Here is a 21082-nt window from a genome sequence, read left to right as displayed (position 1 = left end):
TGGCGGAACGATACAAGGTGGCAGCATGGTGACATACCTACAAACATAAATAAAAATTCCATGTACTTTATTTTTGTAAATTCGATGTACAAATGTCAAAATCGTACGCGCCGAAAGTTGATGTATCAAATCAAATAAAAAAAGTTCATAATCAGCTGTCCCATGCTGCCACCTTGTATCGTTCCGTCATGATGTATACGATAAGCGATAGCACAATGTCTACTTCGTGAAAATCAACGACAGCTCTTTTAGTTTGATTTCGATGGTTGTTCGGTGAGGAAGTGTCGCACGCGCGCTTAAAACAGAGTACCAAAGAGTGCGTGTGACACGTGTTTACCGTTCAAGCATTGAAATCAAACTAAATAAATAATTGATTTTGCTTTCGTGCTCGCTACGCGTTCGTGTTTACTAACACATTCTCAATTTGGTAACCGTGTAAATGTATTTGTGCCCAACGCTGTTTATGATAGAGATCCAATATTATGTATTTGGCCTGTTGCTAACACCGAACTTTTTCGAATCTTTTCGAACCTTTTCGAGCCTTTTCGGATCTTTTTTGACAAATATCCGTTACGGTTTTTTTTGATTTAGTCTCCAAGCCCGCGATAAAATCTATGCAATAGCTTAAAAATTCCACAAAAAATATTAACTTGTAATAAAAAAATTCTATATTTTGTGTTCAGATCCAATTACAGGAATGAGAAGAAATTTCAGTATTATTATAAAATTACTGACAAGTACAAATGCTAACTAGCTGTTTTTAATATAAAACATGTATGTATATGCAAATGTAAATTAGATATGAATCAAAAATAATTAACACTTAACACCTTCCGCCTTTTTCGCCTGTTTCTCCTGTTTCTTAAGCAGCTCCTTCAGCTGCTTGGTGACTGACTCTCCATAATCTCCGCAATCCTCATGACTGGCCGGTACGAGTTCCTTTGTGGAAATCCCTCTGTCTTCTAAAGCATTCAAGTAACCTTTTTTAACTTTATTGGACGGTTTAAGGTCTCGTGTATATATCGAAATGTATTCTAAATTTTGGAAAAGAAACTAATGTTATAAATATGTTTATATGTGATTTTTGAATGACATGTAAAATTGTGATTACGTTCGTCCATTTGTCCTTCATTTTTCGAAATTTATTAAAGTTATAAATGGATTGTTGAACCCTAATCCATTACGTAGACTTTTGGTTCAGGGAATATGTTAAAGATATGTGTGGGAATATTCGAATTTGGTTTGTTAGCGAAATTATTACGATGTTGGGCCATTTTCAGTGTCATTGTTTTTTCTGCTTTCCATCATTTTGTAGAAAAAATAGCTAAAACCTATTGCAAATACAACTAAACCAAGCCCAACAAAACAGCTGTATTTAGCTTAATTTTTGACGTATCTTAATTTGAGAGTTGGTGAAAATCCCATATTCAAAATATGCGATTCTTTCTAGAGCTAACGTTGTGAACAAGTCTAACGTTAATTTGGGATTTACAATTAGAATGCTCAAACCCATCACAAACATGGAATAGTCTGGAATCAAAGCAATTTTCTTACATGTTTCTTAAGTTGCAGTGAAGTTTGAAAATTTTTTAAAAGCGTCTTTGCTTTCAAAAGTTGAACAATGCAGAAAATCAAATTGTGAGTTAAATTTTCCTTTAAGTTTTGAGAATTTTTGTTCTGTTGCTTGCTCGGAAAAATCCGCAAAGTAATTTTTTTCTTTATTACCTATCAAGTTGATCATTGATTGCATTGAAAAATAGTTAGTAGTTTGAAAAATGTTTAAAAATGTATTAGATAAAAATAAGTAGACATATTTTTTGAAAAAAAAAAAATAACAAAAATATTTTATAAGAAAAACTGTTAAACAAATGAATTTAATTAAATTATTAAAAGAAATAGCAGGCTAAGTTTGTATAAAAATTATTAATTCAAAAAATTTTATTAAAAAAATAATACAAAATAAATTATTTAAATCAAATTCAAAAATTTGTAAAAATTTTAGCAAATAAATTAATAAATTATTTTTCATATGTTTGTATCTTTAATGGTGTATTCAATTTTACTTAAGATTTTTTAAGTATTAATGAGCTTAAAGCCGATAAATGAAAATTGTTATTCAATTATTATTTTTGGTTTTATTAGGAAAAACTGAACTGACAATTTTCATTTATCGCCTTTAAGCTCATTAATAATTAAAATATCTTAAGTAAATTATTTTTCTATAAAAGTTTTTAATGTAAAAAAGAATTTATGAGACAATTGGTAAAGAAGTAAAAAAAAATAATAAAACTTGTTCATACCAAGTAAAAGTGTCTAAGTTGGGGTGTAATTGAACATTATATACTCAGCGACAGCTTCAATTGTACATTTCATTTCACATAAATTACTTTTCTACATAACACGTGGCACCGCCCATTTAAAAGAAAAATGTGGCCCCATTTCCTCTTAAAATAAAACTAGCTAAGTGAAATATCATTGATTCAAAACTATTTTTTGCTAAATTATAGCTTATTATTCTAGTCTACGACCCTTTTAAATTTGTTTTATATCTAAGTTGTCGTGGTCTATAACCGATCCCGTACATTTTTACTAGAAATATTTTCTGCTATAAGGAAAATATGTGTACACAATTTCATTACGATATGTAAATTTTTCTTCGAGTTATGGCTCCCGAAATATAGAAAATTGCTTAGCCATAAAAGGGGCGGTGCCACGCTCATTTTTTTTAATTTTAAGTTTTCCCTATTTATTGTTCTAAATCCAAAAGATATAGCTTATTTTATTCGTTCACGACCCTTTTAAAAATCTTTTATATAAAAGTGGGCGTGGTCCTTAACCGATTTTGTCAATTTTTCTTCAAAGCATTTCTTATAGTAAAGGCAACCTCTCTGCCGAATTTTGTTACGGTAGGTTTAACGATTTTCGATTTATGATTAATAATATTTGTAAAATTGATTTTATCATAAGTGGGCGCTGCCTTTCCCATTTAAAAAAATGTTTCCAAATTTTTGTCAAGAGTCCCAATATCAGTCCACACGTCAAATTTCAACATTCTAGGTGTATTATTTACTAAATATCCACGTTTTTTGTGTTTTCCAAAATGTTGTATATATAAAAAGTGGGCGTGGTTATCATCCGATTTGGCTCATTTTCAATACGAATCTATTCTGGGTCCAGATAAGCTCGTGTACCAAATTTGGTGAAGATATCTCAATATTTACTCGGACGGACGGAAATGGCCCAATCAATTTTGAATTGATGATTTTGATATATGGGAGTCTATATCTATCTCGATTCCTTTATACCTGTACAAGCAACCGTCAACCAATCAAAGTTAATATACTCTGTGTGCAAAGCACGCTGAGTATAAATACGAAAAACGTTTCTTAAATAAAACTAAGACAAAAATAAGTAAACAAGTTTTTTTACTCCTTACATTGCACGGCACTATGGACTCATTCATCCTATGTGAGGTCATAACGGACCGGCCAGATCAACTATACATTGCAATACATTTTAAAATATATGTCCTGTATATGAGAGAGTCGTACTAGCGTGTGCTCCTATATCTTCTTTACTGCCTTTATCGCATAGAGAATGAGAATAAGTCGGCTGAAATAACTTTTAGTAAAATAAGACATTGTCCAAAAAACGTAAGATTCGAAAAGGTTTTCACTGGTACTGATTTTCCACCAATTAGAAAACCGTTTCTACATGCATAATAGGGACCTGATCTGGCGGCGTTCGGATATAGACACAAATCGAAATGTTTATTCAAAACAAAAAGTACTAACCGGCGTGTCTCTCCGAGTATAATAAATCCTTGCACAAATAATAGATGACATATTTTTCGTAATCAACACTTAGAATTTTGTAATTAAAAGACAAAGCTGCAAAATATAAATAAATGTTATAGTTTAGATTTCTTAGAAATATATGATTATAATAACATACCGTCATCATCAAATTTAGATTGAACTTGTCCATCCGAAAGTAATATAAGTGTTCCGGTTCTATGATCTACGGTCCCGCTAATAAATGTGAAAAATATGTGTTTAGCTGTTGTGTATATTTTCAAAGTAAACAACAAGAAGAATATGTGAACGCTACTGGGAGTTTAAAGAGAAAGCGAGACGCCTTTTCAGGAGGAAAAAAAGCATAGGTAGAAAGGCGTGAGTGCGAGGAGCATGAGGTTTAAGTCCGATGTTCAGAGAGTACTTAGATTATATTGGCAATACTTCTCTGACTTTCCAAATGGAGACAGCGATGTACCTACCGCCCAAGGAAGATGATTACTTTGATCCCGCAATCGATGAATTTATGGAATTTATGTTCCTCCACCCGACTTTGACGAAATCAGAATACCAACAACCAGATTAAAAAAACAACAAGATCGCGGGCGCTGATGGTTTTCTTGCGGAGCTATTCGAATACGGCGAAGAGGAGTTGATATAAGGCGCATGTCTGACGCTTGGAATCCAAGTGCTCTTTGCCCAGTCTACACAAAGTGGGATACTGCAAACTGCAGCTACAAACCTGGTAAATCCCCAATCGACCAAATTTTCACTATACGCCAAATCTCGGAAAAAAATTGCGAAAAAAGAATTGACACACATTACCCTTCGTCAATTTTAAAACCGTCTTGGACAGCACGAAAACAAGCAGCTCATATGCATTATGTTTGCATTTGGTTTCCCGCGAAATTTATACGGCTGTGCAAAATGACGTTGAGCAACACCTTCAGCCTAGCTAGAATCGGGAAGGGCAGCGGCTCAAAACTAAACGAAATTTCAGACAGGGCGGCCCTCTCCGCTGGAAGGACCAGATAAAGAACGATTTAAATTCCTTTTGTAGTACCAATTGGCAGCCGTCAGTCAAATGAAAAATCGACTGGAGCAACTTTTTGGACAGCCAAAGCCGTTAAATCGGTTGAACAGGAATTATGTAAGTAACACTTCGAGTAAATGAATTCAACATGGAGAACTCATTCGTAGCGACGATATGCTTTCAAATACCACTAAATTAGAACATGGATATATCCTCCGGCGATCTGAGTAAACTGAGAACAAAATACAATAACCTAATGCCGAAAAAAGTTCTGAACACTTAGGCAATGTAGGGACAACATGATTTAATCTCATCGTCCTTAATACGGCTTCAACACGAAGAGGTTTTGAGTATTCGTCAGATCCCTAATCAATATTTTCGGAACCCTAATCACCAGGACTGCATGAGCCTTGTTGAGATCAATCTCTCTCCAGTCCAGTGTTTGCTTGGCTGATTTGAGGCTTAATTTTTTACTTTCCAAGAAATTTATTCCTAACCAGCATGTCTAGGTCATCTGTGCGGCCACCGTGGTGTGATGGTAGCGTGCTCCGCCTACCACACCGTATGCCCTGGGTTCGCACCCCGGGCAAAGCAACATACAAATTTTAGAAATAAGGTTTTTAAATTAGAAGACAATTTTTCTAAGCGGGGTCGCCCCTCGGCAGTGTTTGGCAAGCGCTCCGGGTGTATTTCTGCCATGAAAAGCTCTCAGTGAAAACTCATCTGCCTTGCAGATGCCGTTCGGAGTCGGCATAAAACATGTAGGTCCCGCCCGGCCAATTTGTAGGGAAAATCAAGAGGAGCACGACGCAAATTGGAAGAGAAGCTCGGCCTTAGATCTCTTCGGAGGTTATCGCGCCTTACATTTATTTTTTTTTTTTATTTTACCTCTTCGTAAACAAGACCATTTCCATCTTCTCCGCATTGACTTTCAACCCGACATTAGATTCCCAGGTATGAATATCCCGAAGCGCCCGATCCATCAAAGAACTAATCGTTGGAAGGTAATTTCCGCTTGTGACAATTGCAACTTCATCTGCTTAGCATATGCTGATGGCATTTATATCATCGGCCTAAACACCTGCGCCGTTAGTTCTGCTTACTCCAAACTGGACAGAGAAGCGGTAAAGATAGGTTTGATGGTGAATGAGGACAAAACAAAGTACCTGTTGTCATCGGGCAAAGAGTCAGCGCATATGCCCATTGGCAACCATAATTTCGAAATAGTAAAAGACTTCGTTTATTTGGGAACCAACATAAACACTGGCAACAACATCAGCTCTGAATAAATGCTACTTTGGCCTAGGTAGGCAATTGAAAAGTAAAGCCCTCTCTCGGCAAACGAAAATCATACTCTACAAGTTAGTTATCGTACCTGTCCTGCTATATGCCGCAGAAGCATGGACCATGACAACATAAGATGAAGCGGCTCTGGGGGTGTTCGAGAGAAAAATTCTTCGAAAGATTTATGGACCTCTACGTGTTGGCGATAGCAAGTACCGAAGAAGATTTAGCGATGAGCTGTACGAGCTCAACATAATCAAGCGAATTAAAACGCAGCAGCTGCGCTGGCTAGGCCATGTTATGCGAATGAAAGATGACGCTCCGGCCAAGAAAGTGTATCTGTTGAAACTCGCCTATGGAGGCAGCTGTAGAGGGCGGTCCCCACTCCGCTGGAAGGACAAGGTGGAAAACGATTTAAACTCCCTTGGTGTGACCAATTGGCGCCGGTTGGCAGAGAGAAGGAGCGACTGGCGCGCCTTGTTGGACGGCCAATTAAGTAAGTAAGTAAAGATAGCACAACGCCGAAACCGGTTTGTCTCCAAAACAAACTTGACAAGGAATGCCGGAAAATGGTTCCAATTCAAGTAATGGATGTATGTTGGAGAAATTTTCCAACATTCCTTGTCAAATTTGATTTTAATACAAACCGGCTTCGGTAATGCTCCATCTTCAGTGTTAGTTTTTGAAAACGAAAACGGAAACAAATATTTTACCTATGCAGTTGGAATTTGAAAAAAGTTTCTTGTGACACAAAAGTCTTCATTTTTTCACCCTGCCGTAAAATCAACAACACAAAATGCAACATAACTTTGAACTAAAACTAAAAGCTTTGCCTGCAATTAAAAATACTTACTCTTTGTTATTTATCTGGAATTTTTTTACTGCAGTGTAATCGTTACTTTCAAGAATGCAATCACTTTTTTCGCAGCGGTAAGGTTCATCCTCCTCGAAAGGATATACACTTTGCAAAAACCAGGTACCTTTGAACTGTAAATAATTAAAACATAAGCTTTTAAAATGGTGTTGAAGTCTATGCACAGAACTATAAAATTGGCCTAGCTTTATAGAGCTGGCACTTAATTTATTTAAGTATATAGAACTTAATACTCACCCCTCTTAAGTCCACGCGTCTTTCATATGCTATATTTGGACACGGACCTGGTTTTGGAACTCCGGCCACCAAACATGATGATGTCAAAAAAATTAAAATTGACAAATGGACCCTGAAAAACAAGGGAAATTAATTTAAAAAAATTGATATTGTTAAAAGAAACTTGGTGGGCTGAGTATAATTTTTTATTACATTTTATTATATTTTTCTTTTGATTTTATAATTTTTGTTAATTTAGTTTGATACTTTTTATTTAATTTTATATATTTTTATATCCTTTTATTTAATTTTTTCACTTTATCTTTTTTATTTTATTTTATTTTATTTAATTTTTTAGTTTATTTCATTCAATCTGTTTTATTTCATTTTATTTTGTCTCTTTCATTTTATTAAATTTTTTTGTTTATTTTACTAAATTACCCTCACTAGGGTAGGCACCTTGTCGTCGGTGTGAGGGCTTAGCCGAACTCCATAGCGCCCGACTATGAGGCGGAGCTGTTTAGGACTGACATCTATGCCGTTTCGCCTCATAGGAGGACGGCGGGATGTCGGTGACCAAGAACTGCCAACCACCTAAGCCAGGGTGTTATGCGGGCCGTGCCTATTAGACGATTTGCAGCCAGGGGATAAATTCGGCTGTATTCGAACGGAGCCTTCCAGATGCCGGGCCACCTCGGGTAGTATTTATGGCCTTACCACAGTAAGGGGCGCTGCTGTGGCGGACGGTTCTTTCCCCGTATATAATACTAGACCACTGAGTCCGCCTTGTCGGGCAGGTGGTCGTACGACCAAAATGGGCGACTCATTACCTGATTGTAATAAGGACGATGTAAAGAGGAGGACTGAGCCGCAATCCAAGGACGACAAATACGAATGAAGCAATACGTCGGACTAGGGGAGCGAGAGTAGTGCTGATTCAATGAACTCAGTGTTGGAGAAGCACACAAATGAAAACGGAGTAGAAGAGTAGATCTCGGTGTCATGTCGCGTAACCACAAATACATAAAAGCAAGTTGATTAACATATATAATCCCTAAACTTTTCCTAAAAGTAATAAATCTGTTTTGCGAATTTCGATAAGGTATTAACTTGTTTGAATGTTTGTCTGGTAATTTTGAAGTTTGTTTATTTAATACACAAAAATTGCTTAACACATTTGGATAACTCACTATCTTTATATCCTTTTTCTTGTCAACAGATATGGGATACGTTAGAAGCGAGCCATTTATTCGAGCATTTCATGGAAAATAGTTAATTTTTGCCGATTTTAGAACTGGCCTCATCAATTTTAAATGTCTAAATCAGCGATCGCCACAAGCTTCTTATGGAAGCGTGACCACACCTACTTTGAAATCCAAAAAATAAAAAAATGGCGACGGAGCTATTAAAAAGTACACTGTAAAAACTGCGAAAATTCTTAAAATGATGTTATTTTTGAAAGAAAATTATACATTTTGTAATCCTGATAGAAGGTAAATTCATTCGATTTTTTTTATATTAAATTTTTTATAGTTTTTTTTTGTTTATATTTAAAAATTTTTTTTTTATATTTTTAGGCTTTTTATTTTTTTTGTTTTGTTTTGTTTCTTTAGAAACAAAATAATATAAATAATAATAATCTTGTAATTGTGATTCATTCATTTATTTTATTTCATCTTTTATATTTTTTTTGTTTTTAATTTTTATACTCAGTTGAGCAGAGCTCACAGAGTATATTAAGTTTGATTGGATAACGGTTGGTTGTACATATATAAAGGAATCGAGATAGATATAGACTTCTATATATCAAAATAATCAGGATCGAAAAAAATTTGATTGAGCCATGTCCGTCCGTCCGTCCGTCCGTCCGTCCGTTAACACGATAACTTGAGTAAATTTTGAAGTATCTTGATGAAATTTGGTATGTAGGGTCCTGAGCACTCATCTCAGATCGCTATTTAAAATGAACGATATCGGACTATAACCACGCCCACTTTTTCGATATCGAAAATTTCGAAAAACCGAAAAAGTGCGATAATTCATTACAAAAGACCGATAAAGCGACGAAACTTGGTAGATGAGTTGAACTTATGACGCAAAATAGAAAATTAGTAAAATTTTGGACAATGGGCGTGGCACCGCCCACTTTTAAAAGAAGGTAATTTAAAACTTTTGCAAGCTGTAATTTGGCAGTCGTTGAAGATATCATGATGAAATTTGGCAGGAACGTTACTCTTATTACTATATGTACGCTTAATAAAAATTAGCAAAATCGGAGAAGGACCACGCCCACTTTTAAAAAAAAATTTTTTTTAAAGTAAAATTATAACAAAAAATTTAATATCTTTACAGTATATAAGTAAATTATGTCAAGATTCAACTCCAGTAATGATATGGTGCAACAAAATACAAAAATAAAAGAAAATTTAAAAATGGGCGTGGCTCCGCCCTTTTTCATTTAATTTGTCTAGGATACTTTTAACGCCATAAGTCGAACAAAAATTAACCAATCCTTTTGTATTTGGTAGGGGCATAGATTTTATGGCGTTACTGTTTTCTGTGAAAATGGGCGAAATCGGTTGATGCCACGCCCAGTTTTTATACACAGTCGTCCGTCTGTCCTTCCGCATGGCCGTTAACACGATAACTTGAGCAAAAATCGATATATCTTTACTAAACTCAGTTCACGTACTTATCTGAACTCACTTTATCATGGAATGAAAAATGAACGAAATCCGACTATGACCACGCCCACTTTTTCCATATCGAAAATTACGAAAAATGAAAAAAATGCCATAATTCTATACCAAATACGAAAAAAGGGATGAAATATGGTAAGGTAATTGAATTGTTTTATTGACGCGAAATATAACTTTAGAAAAAACTTTATAAAATGGTTGTGACACCTACCATATTAAGTTGAAGAAAATGAAAAAGTTCTGCAGGGCGAAATAAAAACCCTTAAAATCTTGGCAGGTATTACATATATAAATAAATTAGCGGTATCCAACAGATGATGTTCTGGGTCACCCTGGTCCACATTTTGGTCGATATCTGGAAAACGCCTTCACATATACAACTACCACCATTCCCTTTTAAAACTCTCATTAATACCTTTAATTTGATACCCATATCGTACAAACTCATTCTAGAGTCACCCCTGGTCCACCTTTATGGCGATATTTCGAAAAGGCGAACACCTATAGAACGAAGGCCCACTCCCTTTTAAAAATACCCATTAACACCTTTCATTTGATACCCATATCGTACAAACAAAGTCTAGAGTCACCCCTGGTCCAGAAAGGCCCACTCCCTCTTAAAATACCCATTAACTCCTTTCGTTTGATACCCATATTGCACAAATGAATTCTAGGGTCACCCCTGGTCCACCTTTATGGAGATATCTCGAAACGGCGTCCACCTATGGAACTAAGGATTACTCCCTTTTAAAATACTCATTAACACCTTTCATTTGATACCCATATCGTACTAACGCATTCTAGAGTCACACCTGGTCCATCTTTATGGCGATATCTCGAAAAGGCGTCCACCTATAGAACTAAGACCCACTCCCTCTTAAAATACTCATTAACTCCTTTCGTTTGATACCCATATTGCACAAACGAATTCTAGAGTCACCCCTGGTCCACCTTTATGGCTATATCTCGAAAAGGGGTCCACCTATAGAACTAAGGATTACTCCCTTTTAAAATGCTCATTAACACCTTTCATTTGATACCCATATCGTACTAACGCATTCTAGAGTCACCCCTGGTCCATCTTTACGGCGATATCTCGAAAAGGCGTCCATATATAGTACTTAGGTCCACGCCCTTTTAAAATACTCATTACTACCTTTCATTTGATACCCATATCGTACAAACGCATTCTAGAGTCAACCCTGATCCACCTTTATGGCTATATCCCTAAATGGCGTCCACCTATAGAACTATGGCCCACTCCCTCATAAAATACTCTTTAATGCCTTTCATTTGATACACATGTCATACAAACACATTCCAGGGTTTCCCTCGGTTCATTTTCCTACATGGTTATTTTCCCTTATGTTGTCACCATAGCTCTCAACTGAGTATGTAATGTTCGGTTACACCCGAACTTAACCTTTCTTACTTGTTGTATATATTTTTTTATTTTTTTTGTTTGTTTTGTTTTTAATTTTTTTATTTAATAGTATTTCGGAAAGAAGGATTCAAGTTAGGATGAAACTGCAGATATTAACCTACTGTAAATTGTCCGCAACTAATTTTTCTATATGTATTTTGATGTTTGTGGTTGATAATTTCAGAAGCGCTTCTAAATGCTGATTTGTAACTCTATTTCTGTTATTTGTTTTTATTTGCTTAAGGAATGAAAAGGAGCTTTCACAAATGTACGTACTACCAAACATTGAATCAAATTTTCAAATTTCTTGACGCAGTAAGGGATATTTGTCCTTGCTTACAACTTTCCAAAAATCAATGCCTTTTAAATCTAGTAGCTGTAGTTCAGAGTCGCATTGTAAGTCGCATCGCTCCATTTGGAGTTCTGGCCTCTGCTCAATTGCATCGCATTTCATGGGTATAAAAAAATTGGTAACATTTTTCTGATAATTTCAAAGTCTTGGAATCTTTTAGAAAAGTTATTTTTCAAGTCAGTGAGACAAGTTATAAAAAAAGAGAAATTGTAAGTTGAAATATTATACTCATTTAGAACCAACTTTAATGAAGGAAAGTGATAAAGTTTTTCTATGTTCAGATCAGCTAAAAGCACGCCAATTTTATTTACAAACCCTTCAATTGAGTTCACCATTTCAAAAATCGTTTTATTAAATCCTTGCATTGAAATATTTAAATGATTTAAATATTTTGTCAAATCTGTCAAAAAAGCAAGATTTATATTAAATTCTTGTGACTTAATTTCTATTAAAATATCATCAAAGCCTTTCACTTCAGTTTCTATAAATACAGCAATTTCTTTCCTCAGTTCAAAAAATCACTGCAGAAATTTTCCCCTACTATGCCATCTAACTTCCGTATACATTAACAAATCGCCGTATTCGTTTCCGATTTCATCCAAAAATATCTTAAATTTTCTATGTGTTAATGAATTGTGCCCTCCTCTGATTCTGTCAACGATTTTTACGAATACGTTCATCGTAGTCCATTTTGCACACAGAGACTCCTGGTGTATTATGCAATGAAACGATGGAACCCGTATATCGTTTTTCAAGAGCTGGCCAACAAAGCCTTCTTTTTTTCCAACCATTGCGGGTGCACCATCTGTACACACCGAAGAAAGCTTTTCAATGTTAGCGCTTAAATTTAACCTTTCGTTAACGGAATTAAAAATATCAACTCCCCGAGTATTTTTTAATAAAGGAATTAATGCGAAAATCTCCTCGGATATGCTAAAATTTTCATTAACCATTCTTACTGCTAAAATGAGTTGACTTGTGTCGGAAATGTCGCAAGTTTCATCCAAGGCAATGGAAAAATAGCTACAGGAATTAAACTTTTCACCTAACGCTCCATCCAGAAAGGAATTTAAGTTTGCGATTCGGCGAGTCACAGATGCTGCGGAGAGAGAAACTTTATCTATTGTAATTGCCAACAATCCACCCTCATCTCCGAAACAATGCAGCATTTCTTGGCAAACTTTTTTAATGAAAACTCCCTCCGTGAAGGTTTTGCAATTCTTTGCAATGCTTAAGCTTGCAATATATGAAGCTCTTAAGGGGGCATTGTCTGGGAAACGTTGAATTTTAGAGAGCCGTGAGCCCACGAGTTCTCCATTATTTTCAATATACGACTGTATATTTTTCGCATCCTGCTCAATAAATGATTTTCGAAGGGCTTCCACTAGTTTTTCCGCGATTCTCCCACTAAAATATCTGTGGAGAGTTCAGCATGGCAACTCATATAATGCCTTCTCAAGTCATGAGCACAAATTCGGCTTATAATGGTAAAACAAACCATGCATTGTGCTTCCCCTTTGAAGTTCGTGGAAAATAAAAATTCAACCTCCAAATCCATATAAAATTTATTTTACAATGTAGGACGCAATAAATTTTTCTCAACTTGTATCGACAGTTATTTCAAAACAAATGCTTTTTAAACGGGTCTATTTAGCTTGACTATGTGTAGCCATCATAATTTTGTAATTCAAATTTAAGCAACTTCCCGATAAAAAAAAATTCAAGAACAACTTTTAGTTTTTATTCATCTGAAGTTTTTAAATATCTAAAACAAAAATTTTCTTTTTGAAGTAATTTAAAAATTCTCATCTTCAAAGGATAACTCAATTAAAAAATAATTTACAAAAATAAAGTATATTTAACTCAAGTAGATAACCCTACAGCAATAATTAGAAAAAAATCGCCGACAGGTGGAGCAAGGACCAAAATATTAAAAAAATTATATATGTGTTGCCGCCAAAAAAGGCTCCTACGCATCTAAGTGAGGATTTAAATGAGCCAAATCAGACAAAAAATACGAGATTTTTGAATATCTCGATCGTTGCGCTACCTAGCGGGAATTTTTTTTAAAAAGCGATTTCTATTCCCGTATGTAATATGTGTTCCAAATATGAGCCAAATCGGACCACAAATACGATTTTTTTAAATATTTCGATCCATGCGCCACTTATCGGAAATTTTTTTCTAATTATTGCATTGTCATCGGGTTCTGAACTATATTCCAAGTTTCAAGCTTGTAGCTTATCGGGAAGTTACTTAAATTTCGATTAAAAAATTCTGTTCGCTATACAGAGTCAACCTAAATAAAACCGTTTAAAAAACACGCCTATTATTTATTATATTCTATTAGATAAATGAGTGATAATCTTAAATTATCTTCTCCGGTTAATAGTGGTGAAACAAAGCATGCATGCACCTCAAACTTATCACTAATATGTATATTCCATATTCAATTTTTAAGTCAAGTGAGACGAAATAACTTTTTGTCAGTGCACGTCTATTCTTCATTTTGTTTTCTAAAAAATAGCTACAACCATTCTGCGAGCAGAAATGGCGCTGGCACATACACACACCCAGTCGGACTTGGTAGCTTTCAAAATTAAAACATTGCATTGTTTTTTTGAATGAATTTAAAAATACTTCTACATGTGTTCAGTTCAAATTTAATTTAATTATTAAATAAATTAAACAAAGCTTCATTGTTTTCGTACAGGTGAAACAAAAATATACCCAAAAATATTACTTCAAAATAATTTTACACGAAATTATAGTAGTTTAGTTCCTAATAATAATGGGTACAGCAGAAAACATTCGGTTAATGCGAGTGGTTAGAATGCGTGCGCGCGGGGATGTGTGGCGCGCTTGCCTATCCGGTGCGCTTGCCTGAGCGTTTTACAAAAACAATTGCGTGAAAGCGCTTATGGAGTGACGACCCCTGGTCTAAATACATTTAATATATCACATCCCAACGTCCCAAAGGAAAAAAAATTAAAATTAATATCAACTAAAGAAAAAAGTTATTTTGAAAAAAAAAAAAAACAAGTAAGGAAGGCTAAGTTCGGGTGTAGCTGAACAGTACATACTCAGCTGAGAACTATGAAGACAAAATAAGGGAAAATCAACAGCTAGAAAAATGAACCTAGGGTAACCCTGGAATGTATTTGTATGAAAAGTGTATCAAATGGAAGGTATTAAAGAGTATTTTAAGAGGAAGTAGGCCATAGTTCTATGGGTGGACGCCATTTAGGGATATCGCCATAAAGGTGGATTTGTTTGTATGATATGGGTTATCAAATGAAAGGTGTTAATGAGTATTTAAAAGGGAGTGGGCCTTAGTTATATAGGTGGACGCCTTTTCGAGATATCGCCATAAAAGTGGACCAGGGGTGACTCTAGAATTTGTTTGTACGATATGGGTATTAAATGAAAGGTACTGATGAGTATTTTTAAAGGGAGTGGTGGCAGTTTTATATGTGAAGGCGTTTTCGAGATATTGACCAAAATGTAGACCAGGGTGACCCAGAACATCATCTGTCGTTACCGCTAATTTATTTATATATGTAATACCACGAACAGTATTCCTGCCATGATTCCAAGGGCTTTTGATTTCGCCATGCAGAACTTTTTCATTTTATTCTACTTAATATGGTAGGTGTCACACCCATTTTACAAAGTTTTTTTTCTAAAGTTATACTTTGCGTCAATAGACCAATCCAGATACCATGTTTCATCCCTTTTTTCGTATTTTTCGTATTTTTTACACCAATATAAAGTGAGTTCAGATAAGTACGTAAACTAAGTTTAGTAAAGATATATCGATTTTTGTTCAAGTTATCGTGTTAAGGGCCGAGCGGGAGGACAGACGGTCGACTGTGTATAAAAACTGGGCGTGGCTTCAACCGATTTCGCCCTTTTTCACAGAAAACAGTTATCGTCCTAGAGTCTAAGCCTCTACCAAATTTCACAAGGATTGGTAATGTTTTGTTCGATATAAAAGTATCCTAGACAAGTTAAATGAAGAAGGGCGGTGAACGCCCATTTTGAAATTTCCTTTTATTTCTGTAGTTTATTGCACAATATCATTACTGGAGTCGAATGTTGACATAATTTACATATATACTGTAAAGATATTGAATTTGTTGTTAAAATTTGACTAAAAAAAAAATTGTTTTAAAGTGGGCGTGGTCGTTCTCCGATTTTGCTAATTTTTATTAAGCATACGTATAGTAATAGGAGTAACGTTCCTGCCAAATTTAATCATGATATCTTCAACGACTGCCAAATTACAGCTTGCAAAACTTTTAAATTACCTTCTTTTAAAAATAGGCGGTGCCACGCCAATTGTCCAAAGTTTTACTAACTTTCTATTCTGCGTCATAAGGTCAACACACCTACCAAGTTTCATGTCTTTGGCAATGAATTATCGCATTTTTTCTGGTTTTCGAAATTTTCGATATCGAAAAAGTGGGCGTGGTTATAGTCCGATATCGTTCATTTTAAATAGCGATCTGAGATGAGTGCCCAGGAACCTACATACGAAATTTCATCAAGATACCTCAAAATTTACTCAAGTTATCGTGTTAACGGACAGACGGACGGACATGGCTCAATCAAATTTGTTTTCGATCCTGATGATTTTGATATATGGAAGTCTATATCTATCTCGATTCCTTTATACCTCTACAACCAACCGTTATCCAATCAAGGTTAATATACCCTGTGAGCTCTGCTCAACTGAGTATAAAAATTGAATTTTTATTGTTATTCCAAATTTTTTAAATAAGGAATAATAACTAAACTCTTTACTCAAAATTTACAAAAATAAGAGTGACCGATTATCATCAATCAGGATGTTTTCAATAACGAATAACTTTTTATTCATCAATCAAAAAATTTAAAATGATGTATAATTTTTTATTTTTTAAATTTTCGTCAATCGTTATTCAAATTTGTTGATAACGCCCATCCCTGCTACGGATTATTTGATTTTTTAGGTCATTACAATTCAAATATTTGATGTTTTATGTCTATGTTAAAAAATTTCTTTATAATTCTGCTCCGTATATACTTTGTTGGTGATATTATATTTTTAATATGCAAGCATATATATGTACGAAGTGAACACTTATATATTTTAATCATATTCTGTTTCATAATAATTATGCAATTTATTAAATATACAAATGTACATGTTAACTTTTACTATAATTTCATAAAGAAGTTTCCTTGTAAATTTGCCTAACGACCATCTACATACATATCAGAGAACAGTAAAAATCGGACACAAGAACGTTCGGCAACAACGGCAACAATGGCAACATGATCGTGTCCAATGATCCAACTTGCTTAAACGAACATAATCGACATTGATTTAAAATCAACCAACTTATTGCATGCGTGAATATTATCAATTCAGGCGTTTGCTCGTTTGCCTCAACAGCGATTACATTCATCGGAATGAAAAGGCAAATATTTTTAACATTTAAATAATGTTAAATTCACAGCATTTTTTTAAGTAAACATTTCCTATTTTGAAATATAATGCAAATTTGATATTATTTTCCATGTGGAAAACACATTATTATAATGCAATATCTACATTTTTTTTTCATGTCAAAAACACATTTCAAAAATGTAAAATTCAAATTATTTGATAAATGAAAAATAATGTGTTTTTCACATTTTAAAATGTAAAAAACACATTAGTCTTTTTTCGGTGTAGATATGACTTTTTTAAATAAATTTTTTTCTTTTCGATCAGTTTCTTTCTTTTGAATTTTATATACGTATACGTTAGATCTCATGCATAGGCTCAAAAAGCATGAATTCTACTTATTCCTGAAGGAGGTACTTCGGTTTTTTTTTATCAATTTATCTATGATTAATATTACAGGAATGCGATTCTATGGCCTAATGTTCACATGTTGTTGAAAATCTTACGTACGCTTCCAGTAACAACGGCAACGAACGAGAGATCTTTTTCAACTCTTAGGCTGATTAAAAACTATTTGAGAAACACGATGAGTGAAAATCGATTGAATGGCTGTGCATCACTAAGCATCCTCCGTGAGCAAATTGTTACCGTTGATGAAGTTTTAGATGAAATGGCAAAGAAAAGCCGACGCATGCGCTTGAGTTTTTAATGTAACCTTTTTCATATTGTAACGAATTTACTGAAATTCGTCTTATTTGCAACGTTCTGCTAACGTTCGGATCACTAAACTGTTGAATAAAATAACTACAATACTCGATAATGCAAAATGGTCTTTATTAGACTACTTTCAAAGTAACACTTCTACTGCTCGACAGATGGAATGCTTAAATCAAACTGATGGGCGTGCGTCTACTGTTGCTGCCTTTTATAGTCTGTGATTTCTCGTTCGCATACTTCTAGCCGCTTCCAGAATTTACTTAGTTACTGCTATGAAATTATAACTACAGATGCACGTGTATAGCTTCTCATATTCGTCACAATATCATATTCTAAATACACGTACTTTAATGTTAAAGCTAAAGGCAACATTTTTTTTTATTTATTTAACTGAAAAAACAATTTTTTTCTTGAACGCCCCCCAAGGCAATTTTCTAACTATGCCCCTGACCTATACCAATAGCTGTTTCACGATCTGATTTAAACACAGGAAAAATTCAAAAACAGGATGCATATATTTCTCTAAATTTAAACCAAAAGGACATAAGCAGTATGTCCTTTGCTAATATATCGAATTGATTCTTAAAATATCTTTTAATTTACAACACTATTTTTTCCGAAAGGATAATATCATTTAGTTACTTACATAGCAAACTGATGTTTTAGCATTTTGTATAGTATTATCTTGTAGAGATCGCAACCAAATATATATCACTTACGTCTTCGAAACTAAAACTGACAATGTGATATTAAAATTTTTCACACCTTTTATACTTGTACTCTATGCCGATTTTGTTCACACACATGCAAAACAGATTATACCATTCCAAATAAAACAACAAAAACAGTAAGTAGCCTAAGTTCGGTTAACATTGTATATACCCTACAGAAAAAATCAGAGACAGAAACGCAAAGCGACCGTTTCGCAATAGGTTTAGGTCCGTCACTTTTTTCTCAGGTACATATACAAATTTCCATTTTCTACATACTCGCGTCTCTTTTATGTGCATTTCCTAACACAGTGTATAAAAAAAGTAAACTGTTTGGCCAATTTTCGTGTATTTACAAAAGATGTATTGTTTTCTGCTCATTGATTTAACCCTTGGTTGGTCACCCTGTGTTGGTGAAAACATAAATGTCAAATGGATCCATCTGATAGGTACCTATCCTGCACATAAAATCTAGCTTAACTGGAGATAGTAAAACGGCCCTTAATTACTACCTCCCAACTGGTGATAATCGGCTGTATATCGGGAGAGTGGTAGCCACACTTGTATCAACAGCGCTGAAGTCTGAACAATATGGATTTAAATTAATTAGTAAAAGTTTGCGACTATTTCAGAACCACCTAAGAATGAAGCAAATAAAAACGCTTTAAAAAGGTCTAATTCAATCGCAGGTGGTTTGAAATAGTCGCAGCCTTTGAATAATTGATTTAAATATAGCTCGAGCCTAAGCGCTACAAATGTGAGTACTAAATGTCCCGCTTTTCATCCGATTTGTGGCCGTTCAGCACAGTTCGTTTTTTCTTCTGGGTATTCATTTTTGTTCTAAAACTTATTAATTTTTATGATCCAATAACAAACAATACTAGTTTGGTTTCCTTAAAGTGCTATGAAAAGGCAATTATAAGCTTCAAAAATAAATTATTTACCTTTAAAAGACACGTATTGTTTAATTTATCTCATTCGTACACTTTTTGCGTATATTGAAAATGAGCCAAGCAAGCAGAACATAAAAAGTTCTGAAAGGGAAGAAATCAATTTTCATCTCTTTTATCTGTAAATATAAGCAGACGTGGCAGACGTTGTTCTGCCCTAACTTTGATCTACCTATAAAAGTTTCAAGAAGTGTTTATCTCTTACTCTCCCACCCCCTTTTTCTTGTCCTTTTATTCACTCCTCCTTCTGCCTTTCTCTGTCTATGGATCCCTTCCTCCCTCTCCGTCTTCTCCGAGAATTTTAACGAAATGTTCAAAATTTTTAACGAAAGAGTGCTTTTCAAAAAATTATAAACTTTTAACCATTTATGCTGCGTTAACCGAACATTTTGGGCAACTTCCCACGCCACTATTATATATACTGTAACGAATTTGCTGCAAATCCTCTTATTTCAAATTCTCTGCTAAGTTCGAATCACTAAACTGTTGAATAAATAACTCCAATATGTAATAATGCAAAATGGCCTTTACACAATAACGCTCAAACTGTGAAACGAATAGCTTGCTTAATAACCAAACTGATTGATAGCTCAAATGAAACTCTAATATTCTAATACTATTATAATACTGCTCTTGCTCGCTAGATAGCGTCTTAATCGAAATCTCAAATCAAACTGAATTCCAGCGCCTCTACAATTGCCGCCTTTTATACTCTCGGGTTTCAACGTTCGCATTTCTGGGCGCTTCCAGAATCTAATAGTCTAGCAGCTCTCAAACTTCTCAGCTGTAACAACAATTGCATAATTTTATAGTTTTTCTCATTGCATACTTTCAGGAGTATCTCAGATATATGCATGTGTTTGTGTATTGACTCTCCGCTGCTCGTATACGTACATGTGTAAACGCAATTATTGTTTCGTTTATGTAGATACATAATGATTGATCTATGGATGTGAATTCACGTCACTGCTTAGCATCGGCTTAGAGACGATAGCATCGCTCAGTGCTGCTAACATTCGTTACACTGCCCTCCACCTAAGTCTGATCGTCCCGATCAGACAAATCTCTCGATATAACCGCTGCTAGCCTTTCCAAATGGACCACCATCATTTTGGTTCGTGGTTTACCGATGGTTTGTATGCGGTACACTACATCGTTGATCCGTTTTACAACTTTGTATGGGCCTTCCCACTTACTCTGCAATTTCGGGGACAAACCTTTTTTTCGCTGTGGGTTGTATAGCAGCACCAAATCTCCTTCCTGAAACCCCTCCGAATTAATTGCTTTATCGTACCCCGCTTTCACCTTGTAACTCATAATCTTTGCTCGTTGCCTTACAAGATCGTGTATCTCTCTCAGCTCTTCTTCCAATACACCAGTGGATTTCTTGATATTCCTCTCCGCATCGGCACCTATCCCATACTTCAAATCAGCTGGAAGTCGAAGGTCATTGCCAAAAATTACTTTTGCAGGGGTTTGGCCCGTTGTCTCCTGCACTGCTGATCGGTAAGCCATCAAGAATAATGGTATGCGGGTATCCCACTCCTTATGGTACTTGTCTACTACTTTCCTTAAATGCTCCTCCAAGGTTCTATT

The 21082-nt window shown here is 34.9% G+C and overlaps 1 protein-coding gene across 1 annotated transcript; it reads right to left on the bottom strand.

The window, feature by feature from the left end:
• Positions 1-645: 645 nt before the first annotated feature.
• LOC137241232 (apolipoprotein D-like) lies at positions 646-18603 on the bottom strand. The gene is made up of 6 exons (XM_067768600.1): positions 18473-18603; positions 7223-7334; positions 6965-7098; positions 3955-4031; positions 3795-3890; positions 646-1034 (listed from the first exon to the last, which is right to left on the bottom strand). The coding sequence occupies exons 1-6, from the start codon at positions 18493-18495 to the stop codon at positions 817-819; spliced, it is 660 nt and encodes a 219-aa protein (XP_067624701.1). The 5' UTR covers positions 18496-18603; the 3' UTR covers positions 646-816.
• Positions 18604-21082: the final 2479 nt, after the last annotated feature.

This window comes from Eurosta solidaginis, chromosome 2 (assembly GCF_040869045.1).
Source record: "Eurosta solidaginis isolate ZX-2024a chromosome 2, ASM4086904v1, whole genome shotgun sequence".
NCBI classification, from domain to species: Eukaryota; Metazoa; Arthropoda; class Insecta; order Diptera; family Tephritidae; genus Eurosta; species Eurosta solidaginis.
This window is presented reverse-complemented; position numbering and strand designations above follow the sequence as displayed.

Bases quoted from the DNA above. Each gene is read 5' to 3' on its own strand.
- LOC137241232 (XM_067768600.1), bottom strand. From the start codon at position 18,495: ATGCTAAAACATCAGTTTGCTAT. The intron at 7,335-18,472 runs GTAAGTAACTAA...CTTGTTTTTCAG, and splicing joins CTAAAACATCAGTTTGCTAT to GGTCCATTTGTCAATTTTAA. The intron at 4,032-6,964 runs GTAAGTATTTTT...CACATTTATTAG, and splicing joins TTCCAGATAAATAACAAAGA to CGGGACCGTAGATCATAGAA.